The 22,601-nt window shown below is 45.9% G+C and overlaps 1 protein-coding gene across 6 annotated transcripts in view; it reads right to left on the bottom strand.

Annotated features, from left to right (window-relative positions):
• LOC115197406 (homeodomain-interacting protein kinase 2) overlaps positions 1–22,601 on the bottom strand; it is a 128,850-nt gene that overhangs the window by 86,389 nt on the left and 19,860 nt on the right. For all 6 annotated transcript variants that reach the window (XM_029758865.1, XM_029758868.1, XM_029758869.1 and 3 more), the window contains exon 2: positions 14,806–15,964. In XM_029758865.1, the coding sequence (XP_029614725.1) occupies positions 14,806–15,964 (1,159 nt within the window). The remainder of the gene's footprint in view (positions 1–14,805; positions 15,965–22,601) is intronic.

Genomic DNA, 22,601 nt, shown 5'->3' with positions numbered 1-22,601 from the left:
GGAGGAGAAGAGAGAGAGGGGAGAGAGGGAGAGAGGGAAGGAAGGAAGGAGCACGGTCTGTAGGTACTACTCTCATCACCTCTGTGAAACTCTGGCCATCTGCTGCTCCATAGCCCATAGCCATGCTATGAGGGTTATGAAGGCAAAATAAATCAGTAACTACACCAACCAGATCGTGAGTGCATTCAGTTCCCTCTACCCTGACATGCTCCAAACTCAGCCATTCCATTGTACGTACATGTACACAAAGACACAGTAATGCCTGCACTCATATGCACATCTTTGAAAGATTTGTTAATTCATGATTTGTCTTTTTTTTTCTCCCCAATTCCTGTCATCTGACTAAAGCAGGTTGTGTGGGGATGAATCATTGTTTAATGCTCATTGGTGCTATTCTGCTTGTTCACTCAATATAAGCTAATAACCCAGGCAGACGGTTGAAAAAGGGAAATGGTCTATGTTCATAAAACAGAGGGATTAGGCTTCAAGGACCAGTGGGTGCTGAGTTTCGAAGGAGTCTCAGAGAAAAGTCACTATCCCAATTTGCACTGGGTTTTTCCTCAGTCAAAGTGTGTTTCTCTTCACATTTAACAATGAGAAATATATTTCCACACAAAAAACGCTCCTATTAATCAAACAGCCTTCTTTCTGAACCCATTTCAGTCGGTAGTCATCTCTAAGGGCTATGGGCGTGCCCTCTGCCTCCACAGATAAAAAAGAACACACTACTGGAGGTGGATGCATCCATTTTCTAATGCTAACCCTTTTAATTATTAACCAGGATTCAATACAGGAGTAATTATTTTTCCAAACAATTTACGCCTCAGGCACCAAACGGCTGCAATTTGATACACAGCAATATACTTCTTCTGCTGCCACACAACGCTATTAGTCATTTTCAATTATTTATCAACCATCCAGGGAGGAATAAGATTTGCTACCACCGGGTTTCGTTTTCCTGGTTAGCCTATAACTTTTGGAACACTTTATATGTATTTGTAAAGCTCCACAAGCCACACTGAGGGACATAAGGAACCAACAAGCGTGCTCAGTCCACAGAGACTTCTTTGTTACTTCAAAACTGGTTAAAAGCAGAATATCAGAATGGGATTTTTGACAACCAAGCGAATGTCTTTTAAAGGAGTATACAAGCACACTTGTTCGGTTAGCCTAGCTGGCTAGGCGCCAGCCAAACTGACGCATGCTGACGCCTTTAGCATTACTACAGTAATGGATGTGACTGTTTCTTCAGGGAGCCTCAAAGATGAAGTAAACACATGTAATTACTGAATTGACGTTGTTTGCTATTTCATGCAGCCACAGAATAGAAAGAAGCTAAACAAAATATTTTGTATTTTTATTATTTCGCATTTAAATTTGAGAGATCATTCACACAAAGTAATGATACAGCCTGACAAGATGCTCTCAATGGTGCATCTGTAAAAGTTTGTCAATGTCTTAGGGGCCAAGCCAAATTTCTTCAGCCTCCTGATGTTGAAGAGGCGCTGTTGTGCCTTATTCACCACACTGTCTGTGTGAGTGGGCCATTTCAGATTGTCAGTGATGTGTACGCCGAGGAACTTGAAGCTTTTCACCTTCTCCACTGCGGTCCCATCAATGCGGATGGGGGCGTGCTCCCTCTGCTGTCTCCTGAAGTCCATGATCAGCTCCTTCGTTTTGTTGACAAAGAGGGAAAGGTTATTTTCCTAGAACCACTCTGCCAGGGCCCTCACCTCCTCCCTGTAGGCTGTCTCGTCATTGTTGGTAATCAGGCCTACTACTGTTGTGTCGTCTACAAACTTGATGATTGAGTTGGAGGCGTGCATGTCCACGCAGTCATGGGTGAACAGGGGAGTACAGGAGGGGGCTAAGGATGCACCCTTGTGGGGCCCAAGTGTTGAGGATCAGCGTAGTGGAGGTGTCATCTCCTACCTTCGCCACCTGGGGGTGGCCCGTCAGAAAGTCCAGGACCCAGTTGCACAGGGCGGGGTTGAGACCCAGGGTCTCAAGCTTAATGATGAGCTTGGAGGGTACTATGGCATTGAAGACTGAACTGTAGTCAATGAACAGCATTCTTACATAGGTATTCCTCTTGTCCAGATGGGATAGGGCAGTGTGCAGTGTGATGGCGTTTGCATCGTTTGTGGATCTATTGGGGCGGTAAGCAAATTGAAGTGGGTCTAGGGTGATAGGTAGGGTGGAGGTGATATGATCCTTGACTAGTCTCTCAAAGCACTTCATAATGACAGAAGTGAGTGCTACGGGACGATAGTCATTTAGTTCAGTTACCTTTGCCTTCTTGGGTACAGGAACAATGGTGGCCATCTTGAAGCATGTGGGAACAGCAGACTGCGATAGGGAGAGATTGAATATGTCCATAAACACTCCAGCCAGTTGGTCTGTGCATGCGCTGAGGACAAGGCTAGAGATGACATCTGGGCCGGCAGCCTTGCGAGGGTTAACACGCTTAAATGTCTAACTCACGTTGGCCACAGAGAACGAGAGCCCACAATCCTTGGGAGCGAGCCGTGTCAGTGCACTTTGAAACCCATGTACACCGTGACGTATAGCACTGCCCACCGGGTGAGATACTGTGAACAGTGTGTCCTCCTCTCCTCACAAGCCCCAGCTGGCCTGCCTGCCTGGCGCAAATTAGCCAAACTATTTACCCTCATATATGCACATTAGCAAATTCTTCCAATTGAGAAAACAAATGCATCTGTTTGGTTCTGTTCACTTCATGGTAGAATGCACAGCCCTGTGCACACCAGGCATTCTCTATCCACTGCGGCAGTCCGTCAGAGAGGCCTGATGGAGCTCAGCGCAGCCCAGGCCAGCTGCACTACCCTGGGCCTCAGTCTTTGAGGACCTGCCCCTGATTGCCCCAGCCTCTAGTCCCCTGTGACTTACTTTAAATTAGGAGATTCAGGGACCAAAATGAACTTTCTTGCACAGCCAGCGAGCACCGTGACACATATTTTCCATCCTGGTGTGGGTTTTTTAATATTCATGCACTCAGTTGGTAGAGGTTAGGAGAGGAGGGAAGGCGTTTAATGGCTACCTGTGGATGAGTGGCGGGTATGCAGGCAAAGGGGGGGGGGGGGTTGTGTCTGCAGGAGACCTAGTGATTTATTTAGACCTGGGGGCACCTGTGCCAGTCAGCCGCAGAAGGCGGGTACCGCCACCACCATCATCACCACTGACTACGGAACAGCGACAAAACACCAGCACAAGCAGCAACACTTACGCAAAACCCTCCTGGCTGTGTGCTATGCTAACCACCTCAGGAGTGTCAGAAGAGAAAACCCTGTGTTTCAAAAAGAATCCAATCTGTGATTCAAAGAGAACATTTCAGCTTTGCCACCCTGGGTGGGTGGAACTCCAGGTCACATTTCATAAGGCAGCAGCTTGACTTTCTCCAGTAATATCCTGGGAAGTGTATGGAAATTGAGAAGTTAGTAACTGTTAGGGGAGAACAATAATGGGTGCTAGGATATAGCCTAACTAGATAAGCAGTAGCTTGGCAGTTTCATGCTCCTGCTTGAATAACCTGTTACAGTCTCCACATCAGCCAGAGGTGTGATTGCAAGCTTCACACCTTTTTATTAGTTTCCTGGGTCGAATGGTATTTTTTCACTAGCTGCCAAAATTACTTGGGGCTATTGACTATATATATGTACAGTATTGAATGATACATATGCTTGACTAGCGTGGGTTAATTAGCTAGCCATCTCCAGCAATATGAAGGGGAGGGTTCGACACTGTGAACTAAGATGCCCACAGGCACATTCAATGAGAAGACTGTTATTAGAATTATGTCATGCATCCTAAAGCGGGTGCAGTAATGTCGAAAACAGTCTATTATTTTGGCCTTTTACTGTAAAGCACCTCGCTTTACAGTGCAAAGACTTAAAACTCGCGAAAAATAACAATTTGATAGCACTGAAACTGAAATGTCACAACTAAAAAATCAAGAGTAATTAGAATAGGAAAATGTAATGCTCCTTGCCAGGTTTAAAAACACAAGAGGCCTCATCTGCATTTCTAATGAGCTGCCACTGCTGGGAGGCAAATGTAACGCGTTGCCTTCCCAGCAAACTCCCAAGGAATGTGCAAAGATGAAGACTCCCAATCTTCAGCCATGGCGCTCGCTTGTGAATCTTTACTGCATCGTAAACAACACCTGCGCTACGATGTTGCCAGCACCTCATCTTCCTTTCGACTCCTTGCAAGTCATATTTGGCTCCCAGTAACCTGATACTGCTAGCTTTTAGTCCTAGCCACGGTGAGAGAGACACCTTATGCACGCTTCAGAGAACAGTACCTAACGGCAATCTCATTCATTAAGAACCCTCCTTGATTTCAGTGGTGGAAAAAGCACACAATTGTCATACTTGAGTAAAAGTAAAGATACCTGAATAGAAAATGACTGAAGTAAAGTGAATGTTTAACCTTTGTTTAACTAGGCAAGTCAGTTAAGAACAAATTCTTATTTACAATGACAGCCTACCGGGAAATAGTGGGTTAACTGCCTTGTTCAGGGGCAGATTTTTACCTTGTCAGCTCGGGGATTCGATCCAGCAACCTTTCGGTTACTGGCCCAACTCTCTAACCATTAGGCTACCTGCCGCCCCACTTAAGTAGCAAAAGTAAACATAATTGCTAAAATATACTTAAGTATCAACAGTAAAAGTATAAATAATTTCAAATTCCTTAAATTAAGAAAACCAGATAGCCAGGGACATACTCCAAAACTCTGACATCATTTACAAACTAAGCATTTGTGTTTAGTGAATTGAGCCATTTTCCTGTCCTGTGTCAGGGAAAATGTATGGAGTAAAAAGTACCTTATTTTCCTCAGGCATATAGTGGAGTAAAAGTAAAAGTTGTCAAAAATATAAATAGTAAAGTAAAGATACCGAAGGAAAAAAAACTACTTAAGTAGTACTTTAAAGTATTTTTACTTCAGTACTTTACACCACTGCTTGATGTCTCGCATGGAGGCTGGCTAAATGTGCTGGAACGGCTCTCTGGCTTCTCCTTCTCTAACTAACAGCAGCTAGGCAGGGCTAGTGTTACACTGGGGCCTGTTAGACTAGCCTGTAAGCGTTAGCGCGCTGGTTGTGCCTGACTGAGAAAGATGAGCACCATAGACAGGGAAGAGGAATGAAGAATAGGATTGGCGTGGTTGCCTGATGGGGCTTAGGTTGAGAGTAGAGGTTGACATGAGAACAGGACTCCCGTGGGTCCTGTTGGACAGTGGCAGTAATGGGAGTCAAGTTCTAGAGTCAAGTTCAGGACAAGACTGGATGGGATCAACAGTCCACAGGAACGGGCAGTACAGGAAAGGTTATAAACATCGTTTTTTGGGTGGAAATATGTCATGTGTGGAACATTTCATAAAAACAACATCTGTGTATAGGCAAGGAATAATATAGCGTACTTAATAAAAATCTGAAAAAAAAAAAAGATCATTTACCCCCTCCCCCTTCAGTTGTAGCCAGTCACTATAGGCTGCCTCAGATGCCAATCTACGTCAGTAGGCTAAGTGATGAAGCCTTACACGCTACCCAAACAGGACACGTCGCGTGTGCAAGCATTGCAAAATCAATGTACACATACATGTTATTCAATCATTGCACCCCCACTGCTCCCGCGTGCCAACGAGCGTCTGCGTTAGAAGTTGCTTCTATTTGTGACGCCGAACGCGATGCAAGTTCTGCCTCTCCAATCTCCTCATTAGCTTTTAGAAGCATATACCCACGTGCCATCTCCTCACTGGTTATACCCACATGGGTGATTGAAAGATCAACTGAGGTCGGTCGGTCAGATGTGGTAATAAACCTTATTATGAAAGTTAGCTGCCAATCGCCATATAAAGTCCAAAGAAGAAAAAGCCTGGAAGGAGAGATGACTAGAAACAATTCGGTTGACTGTATTATGTGTGGATTAATTGTCGCAGTAGAGGACTTTCTGCATTTCAGGTAAAATAACAACTCAACGTTTATATCCCAGGAGAAATTAGCTAGCAACAGCAAGCTAGCTAAATAGGACAAATTATCTAGCAACTGCAAGATAGCTAGCTAAATTGCCATAAATATTAAATGCTTTTCGACCTGTCCCCAAATTAATATAATTGGTTCAGAGTTTGTTTTGATATGTCAACCTGCGTGTCGTGATCGCATTTGGTGTGGGGGGACCAAATCAATTTACGCAGGATGGCACACGTGGCCGCACGCACGCACGCATCCGGTTTGGGCATGGTGTTAGCCTTCAATAGAGGAACTGCACCGTCTTGTTGCAGCCAAGGACCCATCACTAACATTAACATTAGAGACAAGGAAAGAGAGATGTTTTAGTTAAAGTTTATGGAGTTGTCTTTGACAATGAAGGGACAGATAACACAACTTGTAAAAAATGCTGAGGTTTAATCAAATGAGCTACAAACCGGAGAGCGGGACAAGTGGACTGAAGCAGCATAGCTGCTCTACTCCCAAGCCCAACTGTTTGCATATTTAACTAAACCCATACCATCTGAGGTGAAGAGTGAAATAAAAATAGATTGAAATATGCAGTAGGTTACTGCTGCTCAGTTTTGTATTTTATTTTTTATGTTCATGTTGTAAATGTTAATGTGTTGTAAATGTTAATGTGCGCGCAGTGCTCAGCTGTAGGCTACAGTTTTATGCCGGTGCTGAGCAGACCATTCTGCTGGGGTCTCTGTCCTCCAGTTTAATCAATCTACATTTAGGTCATTTAAAATACATTCTTATCCAGAGCGATTTGGGCTACAGTAAGTGTATTTAACTAAGATACTGGTGGTAAGACAACCACATACCACAGTTGAATATTGCATTACCGAAATCATTTTCAATACTTCCTAAACAAAAACAATAGCAAACATATTTCTGCGTGCAAAAATGAGCACGGAAGAAGACCGGGTGAGATTTTTTATCAGGAAGGGACAGGACAGTTCTTGGGTTATACAACTGTTGTGGGATCAGGACAGTACAGGAAAATTATTGACAGTAATTAATTTTCACTATGGCTGAGTGGTCATGCCACTCCATTACTGTAGCCAGCAATGATCAGATCAGAATCACTAGTGGAAAGAGAGAATGTACTGTAGAATGCAGTCCCCTTTAGAAATCTCTGTCCTAGAGTTTCTAGGAGGCTGTCATGAGAGGCATCCAGCCATGGATACCAGTTCAGCAGACTAGAGCACAGATGCTAGCTCAACTCACTGATGGAGTCAGCACTCCTAATATCCCTTACAGGGATAGTCACGTGTGTTGGGCTATTTTCCCCACTCCACCTAAAATGTCTGGCAGACTATTCCCAAAGCCCTCCTCCCGGCTCCTATATTAAATCTGTATGAGTGTGGGATATTGACATTGGGTAATGACTGACAGGCAGGAAGAAGAGAGACAATAATCCATTTATCTGGTCCAGGGTAAGCCGGACCAGTTTACCTGTTACATCATTAGCTAGCTACCGCAGACACGAGGGAGGGAGGCCATAGGGAGGCTAGCTAGCTAGCTGACTGACGCAATCAACTGGATAAACACACAGTATGAACAGGTACTGCTCTGCTCTGCTCTGCAGACATAGGCTCCAGACCTTCAGGCCAAATAGAAGGATAGAAGGACTTTATACACTGACTGCATTGCTGTGCCATGCTAGCAATGATAGATTTATGCAAAAATTACATGAGAAACAAATGAATAATAAATGAATAATGTACTGTGTTTCTCAATGTTTTATTAATATCTATATCTATTGCCACTCCTATCAGAGGAGCTGTTCCTCGTTCCTGTAAATGGAATCACTCATGTTTACCTTGAATACCCATGTTTTATTTGCATGAGTCAACCTCGTGGAAAATCCATAAATCATTTGCAATGCTAACGTACCCTCAGCAGCATATCTATTGCCTGCCTAATGCAAACAGCCGTGTAGCAGGGATCACATTCCCACAAAACACACAGTAACAACCAAGTAAAAGAGCAAGTAAAGACAGAGGGATGACAGGAAGGTTTCAAATTCATTCCTTATTACTTAAAGCAAACGCATAGGAATCTTTTCACTGCAATTTCTAAGCTAAATATCAAAAGTCTAGTGGAGCTTTTGAAAAACAGATAAAGATATTGTTAGGGATGATGCCTAAACAGAAATAAGCAGAAGGGGAATGGCATGTCAAATGCTGCTAGGCTAGCCGTGGTGGAGGTCGAGTGGAGTGACTATGTACATCTTCATGCAACAGTTCCCTATTTTACATAAACAAGAAATAGTGCCGGTACGGCGTACCGGTAAAACATGAGCCTATCACAATCATTTAAAACAAAGATAGAAAGAAAACTGTAGGCTGTTACACCATAATCTAGTACTGCCTGTCACCCACATGAGAAATGAGCGAATGAACTTGAAAATGGGTGGCATACGCTCCAAAATGCAGTGTGGTTGGAGGTGATCACTAAAGGCAGAGAGACGTACGGACACCAGCGAACATCACGTGTGCCAAATGTCAGTCGCAAAATGTCATTACACTTTTTGGTCTTTATTATAGACAACTCTTTCGTCAAATGGCGGGTACTGTTTTAGATGCTGGAATTATTTTACAGTGGACGAAGGTGTGCAAGTAGCCTACTTTTTGAAGTGATCTATTTGACAATCAGATGAAAACATCATGCCTGGTTGTGTTAATGCCCCATTAAAAGCTAATACATGTTTACAGTTCAATGACATATCTTTACTATTAGGCTTATAAAAAAATTGGAGGTCCTGTACCAGGAAGAAATAAAATCTACTTTCAACCCTGAGTAGAGGGAGATAGTGTTGCCCCATTTGCAAATTACGATTAGTGCCAAGGCATGTGTGGGTTCTGGCTGAGTGTATGTGTGTGTGTGTGTGTGTGTGTGTGTGTGTGTGTGTGTGTGTGTGTGTGTGTGTGTGTGTGTGTGTGTTTGTGTGCCTGCATATGTGTAGTACTGTTCCTCACACCTGCTCTCCCTAGACCAGGCAGTGCCTACACAGCAACAAAGCTTCCCCCAACGCTGGCTGTGTAACCCAAACAGAGTTTGCTATAGGCAAAAAATACTTTAAGCAGTAGGGGAGAAGAAAGCCCTACCCAGCGAGTCATCTGTTTCTAATACAGGGCCCGCTGGTGTGGATTACAGGGACAGATTACAGGAGAACTTCTGCCTGACCCCACATCTTCATCCTGGGGGAAATGGGAGCCAGCCTTGATGGGGCGGTGGGAGCGGTCCACCGCCACGCTACGTGTTTACTGTCCCTGTTCAATGAGGGGTTTCTCTGGCTTTCTTTTTTTTAAACACAACCCCCCAAAAACTATTTCCCAGAAACTGGTCTCTGCGGCAAATATTTCCCAGGTGCTGTCATTGTGAAGCTGTTACCACCGGGCTGTAAAGCAGAACACTACTCAACAGACCTGCCGTCCTAATCTTCAAAGCGGCACCACAACCTGGTTGTTTATCATATTAAACACGATAAGCAGCTGGTTTCTCAGAAAGCTGGGGGGGGGGGGGGTAACAGTAAGGATATGAGCTGGGAACCCACAGGGAATGATAAGGAGACAGAGAGAGAAAGACAGAGATAAAGAAAGAGAGAGAGAGCACGAGAGAGAATGAGAGAGAGAATGAGAGAGAGAGAATGAGAGAGAGAGAATGAGAGAGAGAATGAGAGAGAGAATGAGAGAGAGAGGGAATGCGAGAGAGAGAATGAGAGAGAAGAACGAATAATTCTGCAAAAATATCCTCCATGTTCAACGTAAAACAACAAATAATGCATGTAGAGCAGAATTAGGACAATACCCGCTAATTATCCAAATTCAGAAAAGAGCCGTTAAATGCTACAACCACCTTAAAGGAAGCAATTCCCAACCTTCCGTAACAAAGCCATCACCTACTGAAAAATGTACCTGGAGAAGAGCCCCCTAAGCAAGCTGGTCCTGGGGCTCTGTTCACAAACACAAACAGACCCCACAGAGCCCCTGGACAGCAACAATATTAGACCCAACCAAATCATGAGAAAACAAAAAGATAATTATTTGATACATTGGAAAACATTAACAAAAAAACTGAGCAAATTAGAATGCTATTTGGCCCTAAACAGAGAGTACAGAGTGGCATAATACCTGACCACCGTGACCGTGACCACCGAAAATTAAGGAAATCTTTGACTATGTACACACTCAGTGAGCATAGCCTTGCTATTAAGAAAGAACGCCGAAGACATACCTGGCTCTCAAAAGAAGACAGGCAATGTGCACACTGCCCACAAAATGAGGTGGAAAATGAGCTGCACTTCCTAACCTCCTGCCAAATGTATGACCATATTAGACACACATACAGTGGCTTGCGAAACTATTCACCCTCCTTGGCATTTTCCTATTTTGTTGCCTTACAACCTGGAATTAAAATGGATTTTGGGGTTTTGTAGCATTTGATTTACACAACATGCCTACCACTTTGAAGATGCAAAATATTTTTTTATTGTGAAACAAAACAAGAAATAAGACCAAAAAAAACTGAAAACTTGAGCGTGCATAACTTTTCACCCCCCCAAAGTCAATACTTTGTAGAGCCACCTTTTGCAGCAATTACAGCTGCAAGTCTCTTGGGGCATGTCTCTATAAGCTTGACACATCTAGCCACTGGGACTTTTGCCCATTCTTCAAGGCAAAACTGCTCCAGCTCCTTCAAGTTGTATGGGTTCCGCTGGTGTACAGCAATCTTTAAGTCATACCACCGATTCTCAATTGGTTTGAGGTCTGGGCTTTGACTAAGCCATTCCAAGACATTTAAATGTTTCCCCTTAAACCACTTGAGTGTTGCTTTAGCAGTATGCTTAGGGTCATTGTCCTGCTGGAAGGTGAACCTCCATCCCAGTCTCAAATCTCTGGAAGACTGAAACAGGTTTCCCTCAAGAATTTCCCTGTATTTAGCGCCATCCATCATTCCTTCAATTCTGACCAGTTTCCCAGTCCCTGCCAATGAAAAACATCCCGACAGCAGGATGCTGCCACCACCATGCCTCACTGTGGGGACGATATTCTCGGGGTGATGAGAGGTGTTGGGTTTGCGCAAGACATAGCGTTTTCCTTGATGGCCAAAAAGCTCCATTTTAGTCTCATCTGACCAGAGTACCTTATTCCATATGTTTGGGGAGTCTCCCACATGCCTTTTGGCAAACACCAATGATGAGAGGTGTTGGGTTTGCGCAAGACATAGCGTTTTCCTTGATGGCCAAAAAGCTCCATTTTAGTCTCATCTGACCAGAGTACCTTATTCCATATGTTTGGGGAGTCTCCCACATGCCTTTTGGCAAACACCAAACATGTTTGCTTATTTTCTTCTGACCACTCTTCCGTAAAGTCCAGCTCCGTGGAGTGTACGGCTTAAAGTGGTCCTATGGACAGATACTCCAATCTCCGCTGTGTGTCATGCCCTGGCCATAGAGAGGTTTTTATTCTCTATTTTGGGTAGGCCAGGGTGTGACTAGGGTGGGCATTCTATGTTCCTTTTTCTATGTTCTTTATTTTCTATGTTTTGGCCGGATATGGTTCTCAATCAGGGACAGCTGTCTATCGTTGCCTCTGATTGGGAACCATACTTAGGTAGCCCTTTTCCCTCCTTGTGTTGTGGGAAGTTGACTTTGTTTATGGCACATAGACTTTAGCTTCACGGTTTGTTGGGTAGTGTTTACGGTTTTGTTCGCCGTCTTTTCAAATAAAAAGAATATGTACGCTCACCACGCTGCACCTTGGTCCTCTCCTTTCAATGATCGTGACAGAACTTCCCACCAAAGAAGGACCAAGCAGCGGAAGAATGAGCAGCAGGAGAGCTATTTGGAGTCATGGACATGGGAGGAGATCCTCGATGGTCAGGGTCCATGGAGCCAGGCTGGGGAGTACCAGAGCCCGAAGGAGGAGCTGGAGGAAGCTAAAAGGGAACGACGGAGGTATGAGGCATTATATCCTCCATTTCAGGAGGAGGCAGCCCCAAAATATTTTTTTGGGGGGGCACACGGGAAGATTGGCGGAGTCAGGCGATAGACCTGAGCCAACTCCCCGTGCTTACCGGAAGCAGCGTGGTACTGGTCAGGCACCGTGTTATGCGGTGAAGCCTACGGTGTCTCCAGTACGCGCTCATAGCCCGGAGCGCTATATGCCAGCCCCCCGCAAGTGCCATGAGAGAGTGGGCATCCAGCCAGGGCGGATTGTGCCAGCTCAGCGCGTCTGGTCTCCAGTGCGACGTTTTGGCCCAGGGTATCCTGCGCCGGCTCTGCGTACTGTGTCTCCGGGGCGCTGGGACGGCTCAGTTCGTCCTATGCCTGCGCTCCGCCCGTGCCGGGCGAAAGTGGGCAATGAGCCTGGAAGAGTGGTGTCAAGCTTACGCACCAGATCTCCAGTGCTCCCCCACAGCCCGGTCTATCCTGTGCCTCCTCCACGGACCAGGCCTCCAGTAGGTCTCCCCAACCTGGTGAGTCCTGTTCCTGCTCCTCGAACTAGCCCTGTGGTGCGTGTTACTAGTCTGGCGCCTCCAAAGCCAGCCCCACGCATCAGGCCTCCAGTGCGCATTCCCCGTCCAGAGCTTCCGGCGACAGTCCCCCGTCCAGAGCTTCCGGCGACAGTTCCCCGTCCAGAGCTTCCGGCGACAGTTCCCTGTCCAGAGCTTCCGGCGACAGTTTACAGTCCGGAGCCGACAGAGACGGCCTACAGTCCGGAGCCGACAGAGACGGCCTACAGTCCGGAGCCGACAGAGACGGCCTCCAGTCCGGAGCTGCCAGAGTCGCCATCCAGTCCGGAGCTGCCAGAGTCGCCATCCAGTCCGGAGCTGCCAGAGTCACCCTCGAGTCCGGAGCTGCCAGAGCCGCCCTCCAGTCCGGAGCTGCCAGAGTCAGTGCCCAGTCCTGGGTCGGCGGCGAGGGTCCCCGCTGCGTCCCTCACCGGAGCCGCCACCACAGAGAAAAGCCCACCCAGACCCTCCCCTATAGGTTCAGGTTTTGCGGCCGGAGTCCGAACCTTTGGGGGGGTACTGTCATGCCCTGGCCATAGAGAGGTTTTTTATTCTCTATTTTGGATAGGCCAGTGGGTGACTAGGGTGGGCATTCTATGTTCCTTTTTCTATGTTCTTTATTTTCTATGTTTTGGCCGGATATTGCTCTCAATCAGGGACAGCTGTCTATCGTTGTCTCTGATTGGGAACCATACTTAGGTAGCCCTTTTCCCTCCTTGTGTTGTGGGAAGTTGACTTTGTTTATGGCACATAGCCTTTAGCTTCACGGTTTGTTGGGTAGTGTTTATTGTTTTGTTCGGCATCTTTTCAAATAAAAAGAATATGTACGCTCACCACGCTGCACTTTGGTCCTCTCCTTTCAACGATCGTGACACTGTGGCGCTTTGCAGCTCCTTCAGGGTTATCTTTGGTCTCTTTGTTGCCTCTCTGATTAATACCCTCCTTGCCTGGTCCGTGAGTTTTGGTGGGCGGCCCTCTCTTGGCAGGTTTGTTGTGGTGCCATATTCTTTCCATTTTTTAATAATGGATTTAATGGTGCTCCGTGGGATGTTCAAAGTTTCTGATATTTTTTTATAATCCAACCCTGATCTGTACTTCTCCACAACTTTGTCCCTGACCAGTTTGGAGAGCTTCTTGGTCTTCATGGCTTGCTTGGTGGTGCCCCTTGCATAATGGTGTTGCAGACTCTGGGGCCTTTCAGAACAGGTGTATATATACTGAGATCATGTGACAGATCATGTGACACTTAGATTGCACACAGATGGACTTTATTTAACTAACTATGTGACTTCTGAAGGTAATTGGTTGCACAAAATCTTATTTAGGAGGTTCATGGGAAACGGATGAATACATATGCACACATCACTTTTCCATTTTACCCTTTTGAAACAAGTTTTTTTTTTCATTTCACATCATCAATTTGGACTATTTTGTGTATGTCCATTACATGAAATCCAAATAAAAATCCATTTAAATTACAGGTTGTAATGCAACAAAATAAGAAAAATGCCAAGGGGGTGAATACTTTTGCAAGGCACTGCATTTACCTCAGATTACACAGAACCACAAAGAATTTGAAAACAAATCCAATTTTGATACATTTCCATATCTATTGAGTGAAATACCACATTGTGCAATCACAGCAGCAAGATTTGTGACCTGTTGCCACAAGAAAAGGGCAACCAGTGAAGAACAAACACCATTGTAAATACAACTGACATTTATGTTTATTTATTTTCCCTTTTGTACTTTAACTATTTGCACATCATTACCCCATAGACATAATATGACATTTGAAATGTCTTTATTCTTTTGGAACTTTTGTGAGTGTAACTGTACATTTTTAATTGTTTATTTCACTTTTGTTTATTATTTATTTTACTTGCTTTGGCAATATTTCCCATGCCAATAAAGCCCTTAAATTGAAACTGAGAAGAAGAGACCCTAACCAACTACAGCTCATAAGACTGGCACAGAGCAGAAAAACAGAGCCCAGAGCAAGAGCCTTGGTCCAAACACTGAGACCAACTATTCCAATAAACCAACCGGTAAATCACACACGATGCACAAAGCACTGTGATATTGAAACAATCAAGGAGGAGAACAAATTTGTAAAGAAACATCTACCTCCCCTTGACAAATCTGTCCCGTCTGTAAACCTTTTCAAACCCAATTTGTTATTAAACTTGACAGGTCTCTCTTGGGAAATAGGTCTTCTTATCATAACAAGATTTCCTGGTTAATTCAAGGTGAAAGAAACTGCTCTTACCTGTAGTATCTGGACTGCAGGTAGGTGGAGCACACGGCTTTGGACACGTGGCTGGCCGAGCCAAAGTCAATGACCTTGACTCGGTAGGGCTGCCTGGAGGGGTCCACCAACATGATGTTCTCTGGCTTCAGGTCAGCATGGATCAGGCCCAGGCTCTTGAGCTTCATCAGGGCTGTGGCCACCTGCTGTAAGACTGGCCTAATGTACTTCAACGGCAGTGGACTGAACTTGTTCTGCTTGAGGAAGTCGTACAGGTTCTGCTCCAGCATCTCGAACACCAGGCATGTGTGGTTCTTGTGCTGGAAGCACTCATAGGCACGCACAAAGTTGTAGTCGTCTGCACTCTCTGTGCTCAACCGGGCCAGGATGCTCACCTCGATTTGGCCCTGGCGCGCGTACGATGGGTGGTTCTTCAGGATCTTGATGGCCACAATCTCGTTGGTGCCCCTCTTCCAGCACTTGACCACTTGGCCAAAGGTGCCTCTGCCCAAGAACTCTAGCACCTCGTAGGTGTTGGTCATGGAGCAGACCACCTCGTGCTGCACCAACTGGTAGTCCCCTTCATTGTTGGAACCACTGTTCTTGGAGGTGGCTGTTGATGTGGCCGTTGCCGTGACGATGGCCACCGTGGCCCCGCTGGCTGCGTTCTGGATCATCGTTGTGCTGCCGCCGTGCTCCTCGATGATCGTCACGCTGCTGTTGCTGTTGTCGAGCTCCTCACTCTTGCGCTTAAGCCCACATCGCTGGTAGGTGTCCAGCAGGCTGACGGTGCTGCGACGGGTCAGGTTGTGGACTGTTCCCCCGCTTCCTCCTCCGCTACTGCTACTGCCTCCACCACTACTGCTACCGCCCAAGCTCAACAGAGGCCCCAGAGGCCCTGCAGTGCCTGAGGTACTGCTGGCCGAGGCAACCACAATTTTCCCCGCACTCGCCGGGAAGATTAGCGCAGACTGCTCGTAGGGCAGAGAGCAGTTGATTCCCAGAGAGGTGGCTTGGGACAATTGCTGCTTGCTGTTCTGGTTGTAGACGGCTTTGCTGTGTGTGCCGTACCCTGTCATATCCCAGTATGAACTCTGCTCCACCTTCAGCTTCTTCACGCTAAAGAAGGCACTTGACTGGAGAGTGTGAGGGGACAAGACTTGCACTTGCGAGGCCATACCTGGAAGAGAGGAGAGGAGGGGAGAAGGGAGCGGGAGAGAGACAGAAAGTGAGCGGTAGGAATTTGAGACAGTGCTTGAAACACGAGTGGTTTCTTTAAATAAAGAGCGCTTATGTCAGGGCCGTCTAGGACCATGTTGACGTATCAATGTCTTACTCAACCAACACAAACTAAAAACTTAAAATCACATTGGTTATTTCACTCTTTAAGGCGACTTTTCAGAATTACGTATTATGTATGCTACTCATGGCAAGAGAAAAAGAGATGTCCGTATATGTTTTAAAACTATACAGTATTGTAACACGCTTGACTATAGAATATACAGTATATGATGTTTAAACAGGAACTTTGTGTTTGAATGGTGACTATCTAGACCGTTGATGTAGACGGAATTGCCTTTCTCTTCAGTTCCCATCTGGACTAATGTAAACAGAGCTCTAATAATACTCTTCATAGAGAAGAATGCAGAAATGTGCACCAAAATGAGCCCTTCGAAAGTTGCGTGACTCTCAAGGAATGATAGCAATTTCCTCAGCAAAAAGCAAAATGACAACCCAGACCCTGCATTTGTTGGTACACAATTAGCTTGAAAGAGAGAGAGAGAGAGAGAGAGAGAGAGAGAGAGAGAGAAAAATACTCTTCTATTTTCGAAACAACAGAGGAGCATTTGAACTCCGTCTCAACCTCAGATCCTGAAGACAACAAGCAAAAGTGGAAAACTGCAAGGCACTGAGCTCATGGGAACTGCCTGCCTCAGAATAAGCTTCTCCAAGCAAACAACGGCCCCAAAATAACCCTCTCAAACGGGCCTGTTTGTAGCACTGAAATTATTGTTACAGCACAAGCCGGCTTACATGCAGGCCTCGGTACTGATATATAACAGTCTCCAATGTACCCCAAATTAGTGTACTAACAAATTTACGATCTACTACCTGTGTACATCTTCACTCACATGCATATCGCATTTTTAAACCCAGCCTAAATCCACAAACACACACACTCAAAATCCTAACACACACCCGTGCATGCACACAGTCAGCATATTATACATAGCCCTAGCCTACATTACTAAAACACAGGAGGTTGGTGGCACCTTAATTGGGGAGGACGGGCTTGTGATAATGACTGGAGAGGAATAGGTGGAATGGTATCAAATACATCAAACACATGGTTTCCATGTTTGATGCCATTCTATTTACATTCTATTTACAGCCATTATTATGAGCCATCCTCCCCTAAGAAGCCTCCACTTAGCTAAAACCAATCCTGTTTTCCTGTCTCCTTATAGATGACTAAACACACAGTGACCTTGAAGAGAAGAGGTTGTGAAGGGGGCCAGGGACTAATGAGTGAAACGTTTTCCAAACGTTTTGGAGGAGTTCCATGATGATTCAGGGGTGTATTGGGGACAGGGTGCAGAGGGAGGAGACATACTCGGTCACTCTGTCATTATTAGCCTTCTGAGTTCTGAATGATGATTCATTCACTACAAATCTGGCCATCTCCTCCTCTCTTTCTCTCTCTCCCTCTTCCCCTCCCCCTCCTCCATCTCTTCCACGCTCTCCTTCTCTCCTCCTCCTCTTCATCCTCCTCCTCCATCTCCTTTCCTCGCTCCTCTCCTGCTACCAGATGTTTGGTAGTAGAGCTAGGGACACTGGTCATCATAATGGTCATCTGGTCTTAACCTTAATGCTGCACAGCGAATCCCATGCCTGTAGGCTGTAGGTTAGTTGATAAAGCATATTACTAGGGGCTTTTGCTTTACCACACTACTCCTCTTGCATAAGGTTTACCCTACACCACTATACGCCCCCCTCTATGCCCAGCCTGGCAAAAACATGTGGATGGAGGGAGTAATGAAGACCATCCGCTGGGTTATTAGGAGCAAGGCACTATGCTAATCACATAAGCCAACAGGGCCAGATGTCACTGCTCGGATTACCCACCAATTCCTTTGGTGGAGACTTTCACGGTAAAAATCATTTGGCCACGTTGGCATTGGCATAGTCACTAGTCACCGTCAGTGGTGCTGCTACTGCTGTGTGAGACTGACTGGAAAACTATGGGAGGATAATCAGATACTACAGTAGGAGCAATGGCCTACTGCTCTGATCGTGATGTCAAATTCCAGGATTACATTGCCATGATTATGGATGACCAACAGTAATGGCATCGGCCAAGCAGCTTTTAGTTTACGGCACTAGGCTCAAGCTGTAACTGCCCTTTCCAAAGCAGCGCCATCGCCATCAGAATTTTTAAATGTGTATTTTTCCATATATAGACACATCCTATGTGTTGTAATCAAATAAAACATTACAAATAACATAATTACCACATAATTACAGCCATTTCTGACTGAAAAGTTCTGTTACTGAAATCTCTCATTTGTTTAGGAAAAACCTTGCCTATTCCCTCAACCCTTGCTCTCTTTACGTGACACATGTACAGTGCATTCAGAAAGTATTCAGATCCCTTGACTTTTTCCACATTTTGATACGTTACAGCCTTGTTATAAAATGTATTAAATAGTTGTTTTCCCTCATCAATCTACACACACAATACCCCATAATGACAAACAGGTTAGACATTATGTGATCCTAGAGTGGCAACACATACATTCTGAGTGATTTCAATGAGTCTTTCTCCATTCTGATTGTTTTATACTGTTCAATTCAACTTCAAACAAAACAAATTTCCTGCATTTCCATTCATCTGAGATCATTTCCACACTGCCATGTAAGGCTGCACGGTAGGGGCTGTAACGGCCGTCATAGTGAATGGACCAAGGCGCAGCGGGTTGAGTGCTCATCTTTAACTTTTATTGAACACTAAACAAAAACAAGAAACCGTAAGACAGCTAGACAGTTTTGCAGGCTACACACACAGCAATGCAAAATCAACTTCACACAAAAGACAGGTGGAAAAAGGGCTACCTAAGTATGGCTCCCAATCAGCAACAACGAAGTACAGCTGTCCCTGATTGAGAGCCATACCAGGCCAACACAAAGAAATACAAACACACCCCTGCCACGTCCTGACCAACCTACAATAACAAATAACCCCTTATACTGGTCAGGACGTGACAGGGGCAAAAAAACAAGGCCTGATTTTTAACCAAATGTTGCAAAATGACTCCCTGATTAAATAAAGGTGAAATATATATATATATTTTTTTAATTATTGATCTGGTACTAGTTGTCATGCACACCACAATACAGGTCTTAATTAAAACAGCCAAGCACACTAGTCAGTCAGTAACCATCCCTCCCTCCCTCCCTCCTTCCCTCCCACCCACCCACCCTCTCACCCTCGGCCTCCCTCCCTCCCTCCCACCCACCCACCCTCTCACCCTCGGCCTCGCTCCCTCCCTCCCACCCACCCACCCACCCACCCTCTCACCCTCGGCCTCCCACCCACCCACCCACCCTCTCACCCTCGGCCTCCCTCCCTCCCACCCACCCACCCTCTCACCCTCGGCCTCCCTCCCTCCCTCCCACCCACCCACCCTCTCACCCTCGGCCTCCCTCCCTCCCTCCCTCCCACCCACCCACCCTCTCACCCTCGGCCTCCCTCCCTCCCACCCACCCACCCTCTCACCCTCGGCCTCCCTCCCTCCCTCCCACCCACCCACCCACCCTCTCACCCTCGGCCTCCCACCCACCCACCCACCCTCTCACCCTCGGCCTCCCTCCCACCCACCCACCCACCCTCTCACCCTCGGCCTCCCTCCCTCCCTCCCACCCACCCACCCACCCTCTCACCCTCGGCCTCCCTCCCTCCCACCCACCCACCCTCTCACCCTCGGCCTCCCTCCCACCCACCCACCCACCCTCTCACCCTCGGCCTCCCTCCCTCCCTCCCTCCCTCCCACCCACCCACCCACCCTCTCACCCTCGGCCTCCCTACCACCCACCCACCCACCCTCTCACCCTCGGCCTCCCTCCCTCCCACCCACCCACCCTCTCACCCTCGGCCTCCCTCCCACCCACCCACCCTCTCACCCTCGGCCTCCTGCGCAGAAAAGCCTTGATCTGCCTAAGAAGCAGATTAACTAGCCTTTGACAGAGGACATAATCCCCCCTAAAGACATTGACCATTTCCACTTCAGCATGCTGCTTCTAAACAGTGAGAAATTCCCCTGTGGTTTTCTGCTAAATTGCAGTGCTCTGAACACACCATGCTCTTTAAGGTATATTAAATGGAGGACCAGGCTACTTAAGGCATTCTAACATTGTAAACGTGAAAACTATGGGCCCTTTACAGTTTTGCATTTGGCACCAAGTTCAGAAATGAAAATAAACTTCATATGTGGAATTAAGAAGTTGTGTAGACTACACTGTTAGTTTAAATGTAAAGATGAACACTAATCAACAGAGAAAGGGAGATGGTTGTTAAGATTTCAGGGTTCAGGTCACAGACCGTTTTGAACTTAAGCGGTGATTCAATAATGATTAATTAGTTCTGACATTCCAATGAAGTACAATTGTGCGTGTTTTTACCTAAGCATGTTGTTCAGAGATAACATTCCAGCCATTTGACCCCAACTGTTTGTTCATTTAATTACTTTTCTGCGTTCGCCACAGGCACAGGCAAGTCAGTTACTCTTTATTCAACCCTTCAATTGTATTAACCGTGTAACCTTCCCAGCTCCCATAGTTTCCCTAGTGAGTCATGGATACATTAAAGGCCGTGGCTACGGTTACAGAGTTTTCGCCCATATAAAAATACAAATAAATATTTTTTACCTTTATTTAACCAGGTAGGCCAGTTGAGAACAAGTTTTCATTTACAACTGCGACCTGGCCAAGATAAAGCAAAGCAGTGCGACAAACAACAACACATAGTTACACATGGAATAATTTCACGTACAGTCAATAACACAATAGAAAAGTCTATATACAGTGTGTGCAAATGTAGTAAGATTAGGGAGGTAAGGCAATAAATAGGCCATAGTGGCAAAATAATGACAATTTAGCATTAACACTGGAGTGATAGATGTGCAGATGATGATGATGATAATGATGATGATGTGCAAGTAGAGATACTGGGGTGCAAAAGAGCAAAAATAAATAACAATATGGGGATGAGGTAGTTGGGTGGGCTATTTACAGATGGGCTGTGTACAGGTGCAGTGATCGGTAAGCTGCTCTGACAGCTGATGCTTAAAGTTAGTGAAGGAGATATAAGTCTCTAGCTTACAATATATCAGAACACAGATATTATTGGCTGATATTGACCTTTTAACGCGATATCGTATCAGCCGATAACTGATACTCAATAAATAGGATGAATACGGGGGAATCTCTGGTTTGAACACTAGCGGCACTTCTCATGACGTCATTATTGTTACAATGTATGAAATCAACATTAGAAGCTATTGGTTGGGCTCTAATGAGAGCATGGTGTTGGGCTCAGTTGGTAGAGCATGGTGTTTGCAACGCCAGCATGGTGTGTGCAACGCCAGGGTTGTGGGTTCGATTCCCACGGGGGGCCAGTACAAAATAAAAAATGCATGAAATGATAAGAGCGTCTGCTAAATGACTAAAATGTAAATGTAAATGTAACAGGCCGAACAGCACGGCACTCTTCTCTAGAGGAGAGGAGGAATACACATACAGGCCTACTGGTTGACTCTTCCCTAGAGGAGAGGAGGAATACACATACAGGCCTACTGGTTGACTCTTCCCTAGAGGAGAGGAGGAATACACATACAGGCCTACTGGTTGACTCTTCCCTAGAGGAGAGGAGGAATACACATACAGGCCTACTGGTTAACTCTTCCCTAGAGGAGAGGAGGAATACACATACAGGCCTACTGGTTGACTCTTCTCTAGAGGAGAGGAGGAATACACATACAGGCCTACTGGTTGACTCTTCTCTAGAGGAGAGGAGGAATACACATACAGGCCTTCTGGTTGACTCTTCTCTAAAGGAGAGGAGGAATACACATACAGGCCTACTGGTTGACTCTTCTCTAGAGGAGAGGAGGAATACACATACAGGCCTACTGGTTGACTCTTCTCTAGAGGAGAGGAGGAATACACATACAGGCCTTCTGGTTGACTCTTCTCTAAAGGAGAGGAGGAATACACATACAGGCCTTCTGGTTGACTCTTCTCTAGAGGAGAGGAGGAATACACATACAGGCCTTCTGGTTGACTCTTCTCTAGAGGAGAGGAGGAATACACATACAGGCCTACTGGTTGACTCTTCTCTAGAGGAGAGGAGGAATACACATACAGGCCTACTGGTTGACTCTTCTCTAGAGGAGAGGAGGAATATACATACAGGCCTACTGGTTAACTCTTCCCTAGAGGAGAGGAGGAATACACATACAGGCCTACTGGTTGACTCTTCTCTAGAGGAGAGAAGGAATACACATACAGGCCTTCTGGTTGACTCTTCTCTAGAGGAGAGGAGGAATACACATACAGGCCTTCTGGTTGACTCTTCTCTAAAGGAGAGGAGGAATACACATACAGGCCTTCTGGTTGACTCTTCTCTAGAGGAGAGGAGGAATACACATACAGGCCTACTGGTTGACTCTTCTCTAGAGGAGAGGAGGAATACACATACAGGCCTTCTGGTTGACTCTTCTCTAGAGGAGAGGAGGAATACACATACAGGCCTTCTGGTT

This window comes from Salmo trutta, chromosome 7 (genome assembly GCF_901001165.1).
Source record: "Salmo trutta chromosome 7, fSalTru1.1, whole genome shotgun sequence".
Taxonomy (NCBI): Eukaryota; Metazoa; Chordata; class Actinopteri; order Salmoniformes; family Salmonidae; genus Salmo; species Salmo trutta.
This window is presented reverse-complemented; position numbering and strand designations above follow the sequence as displayed.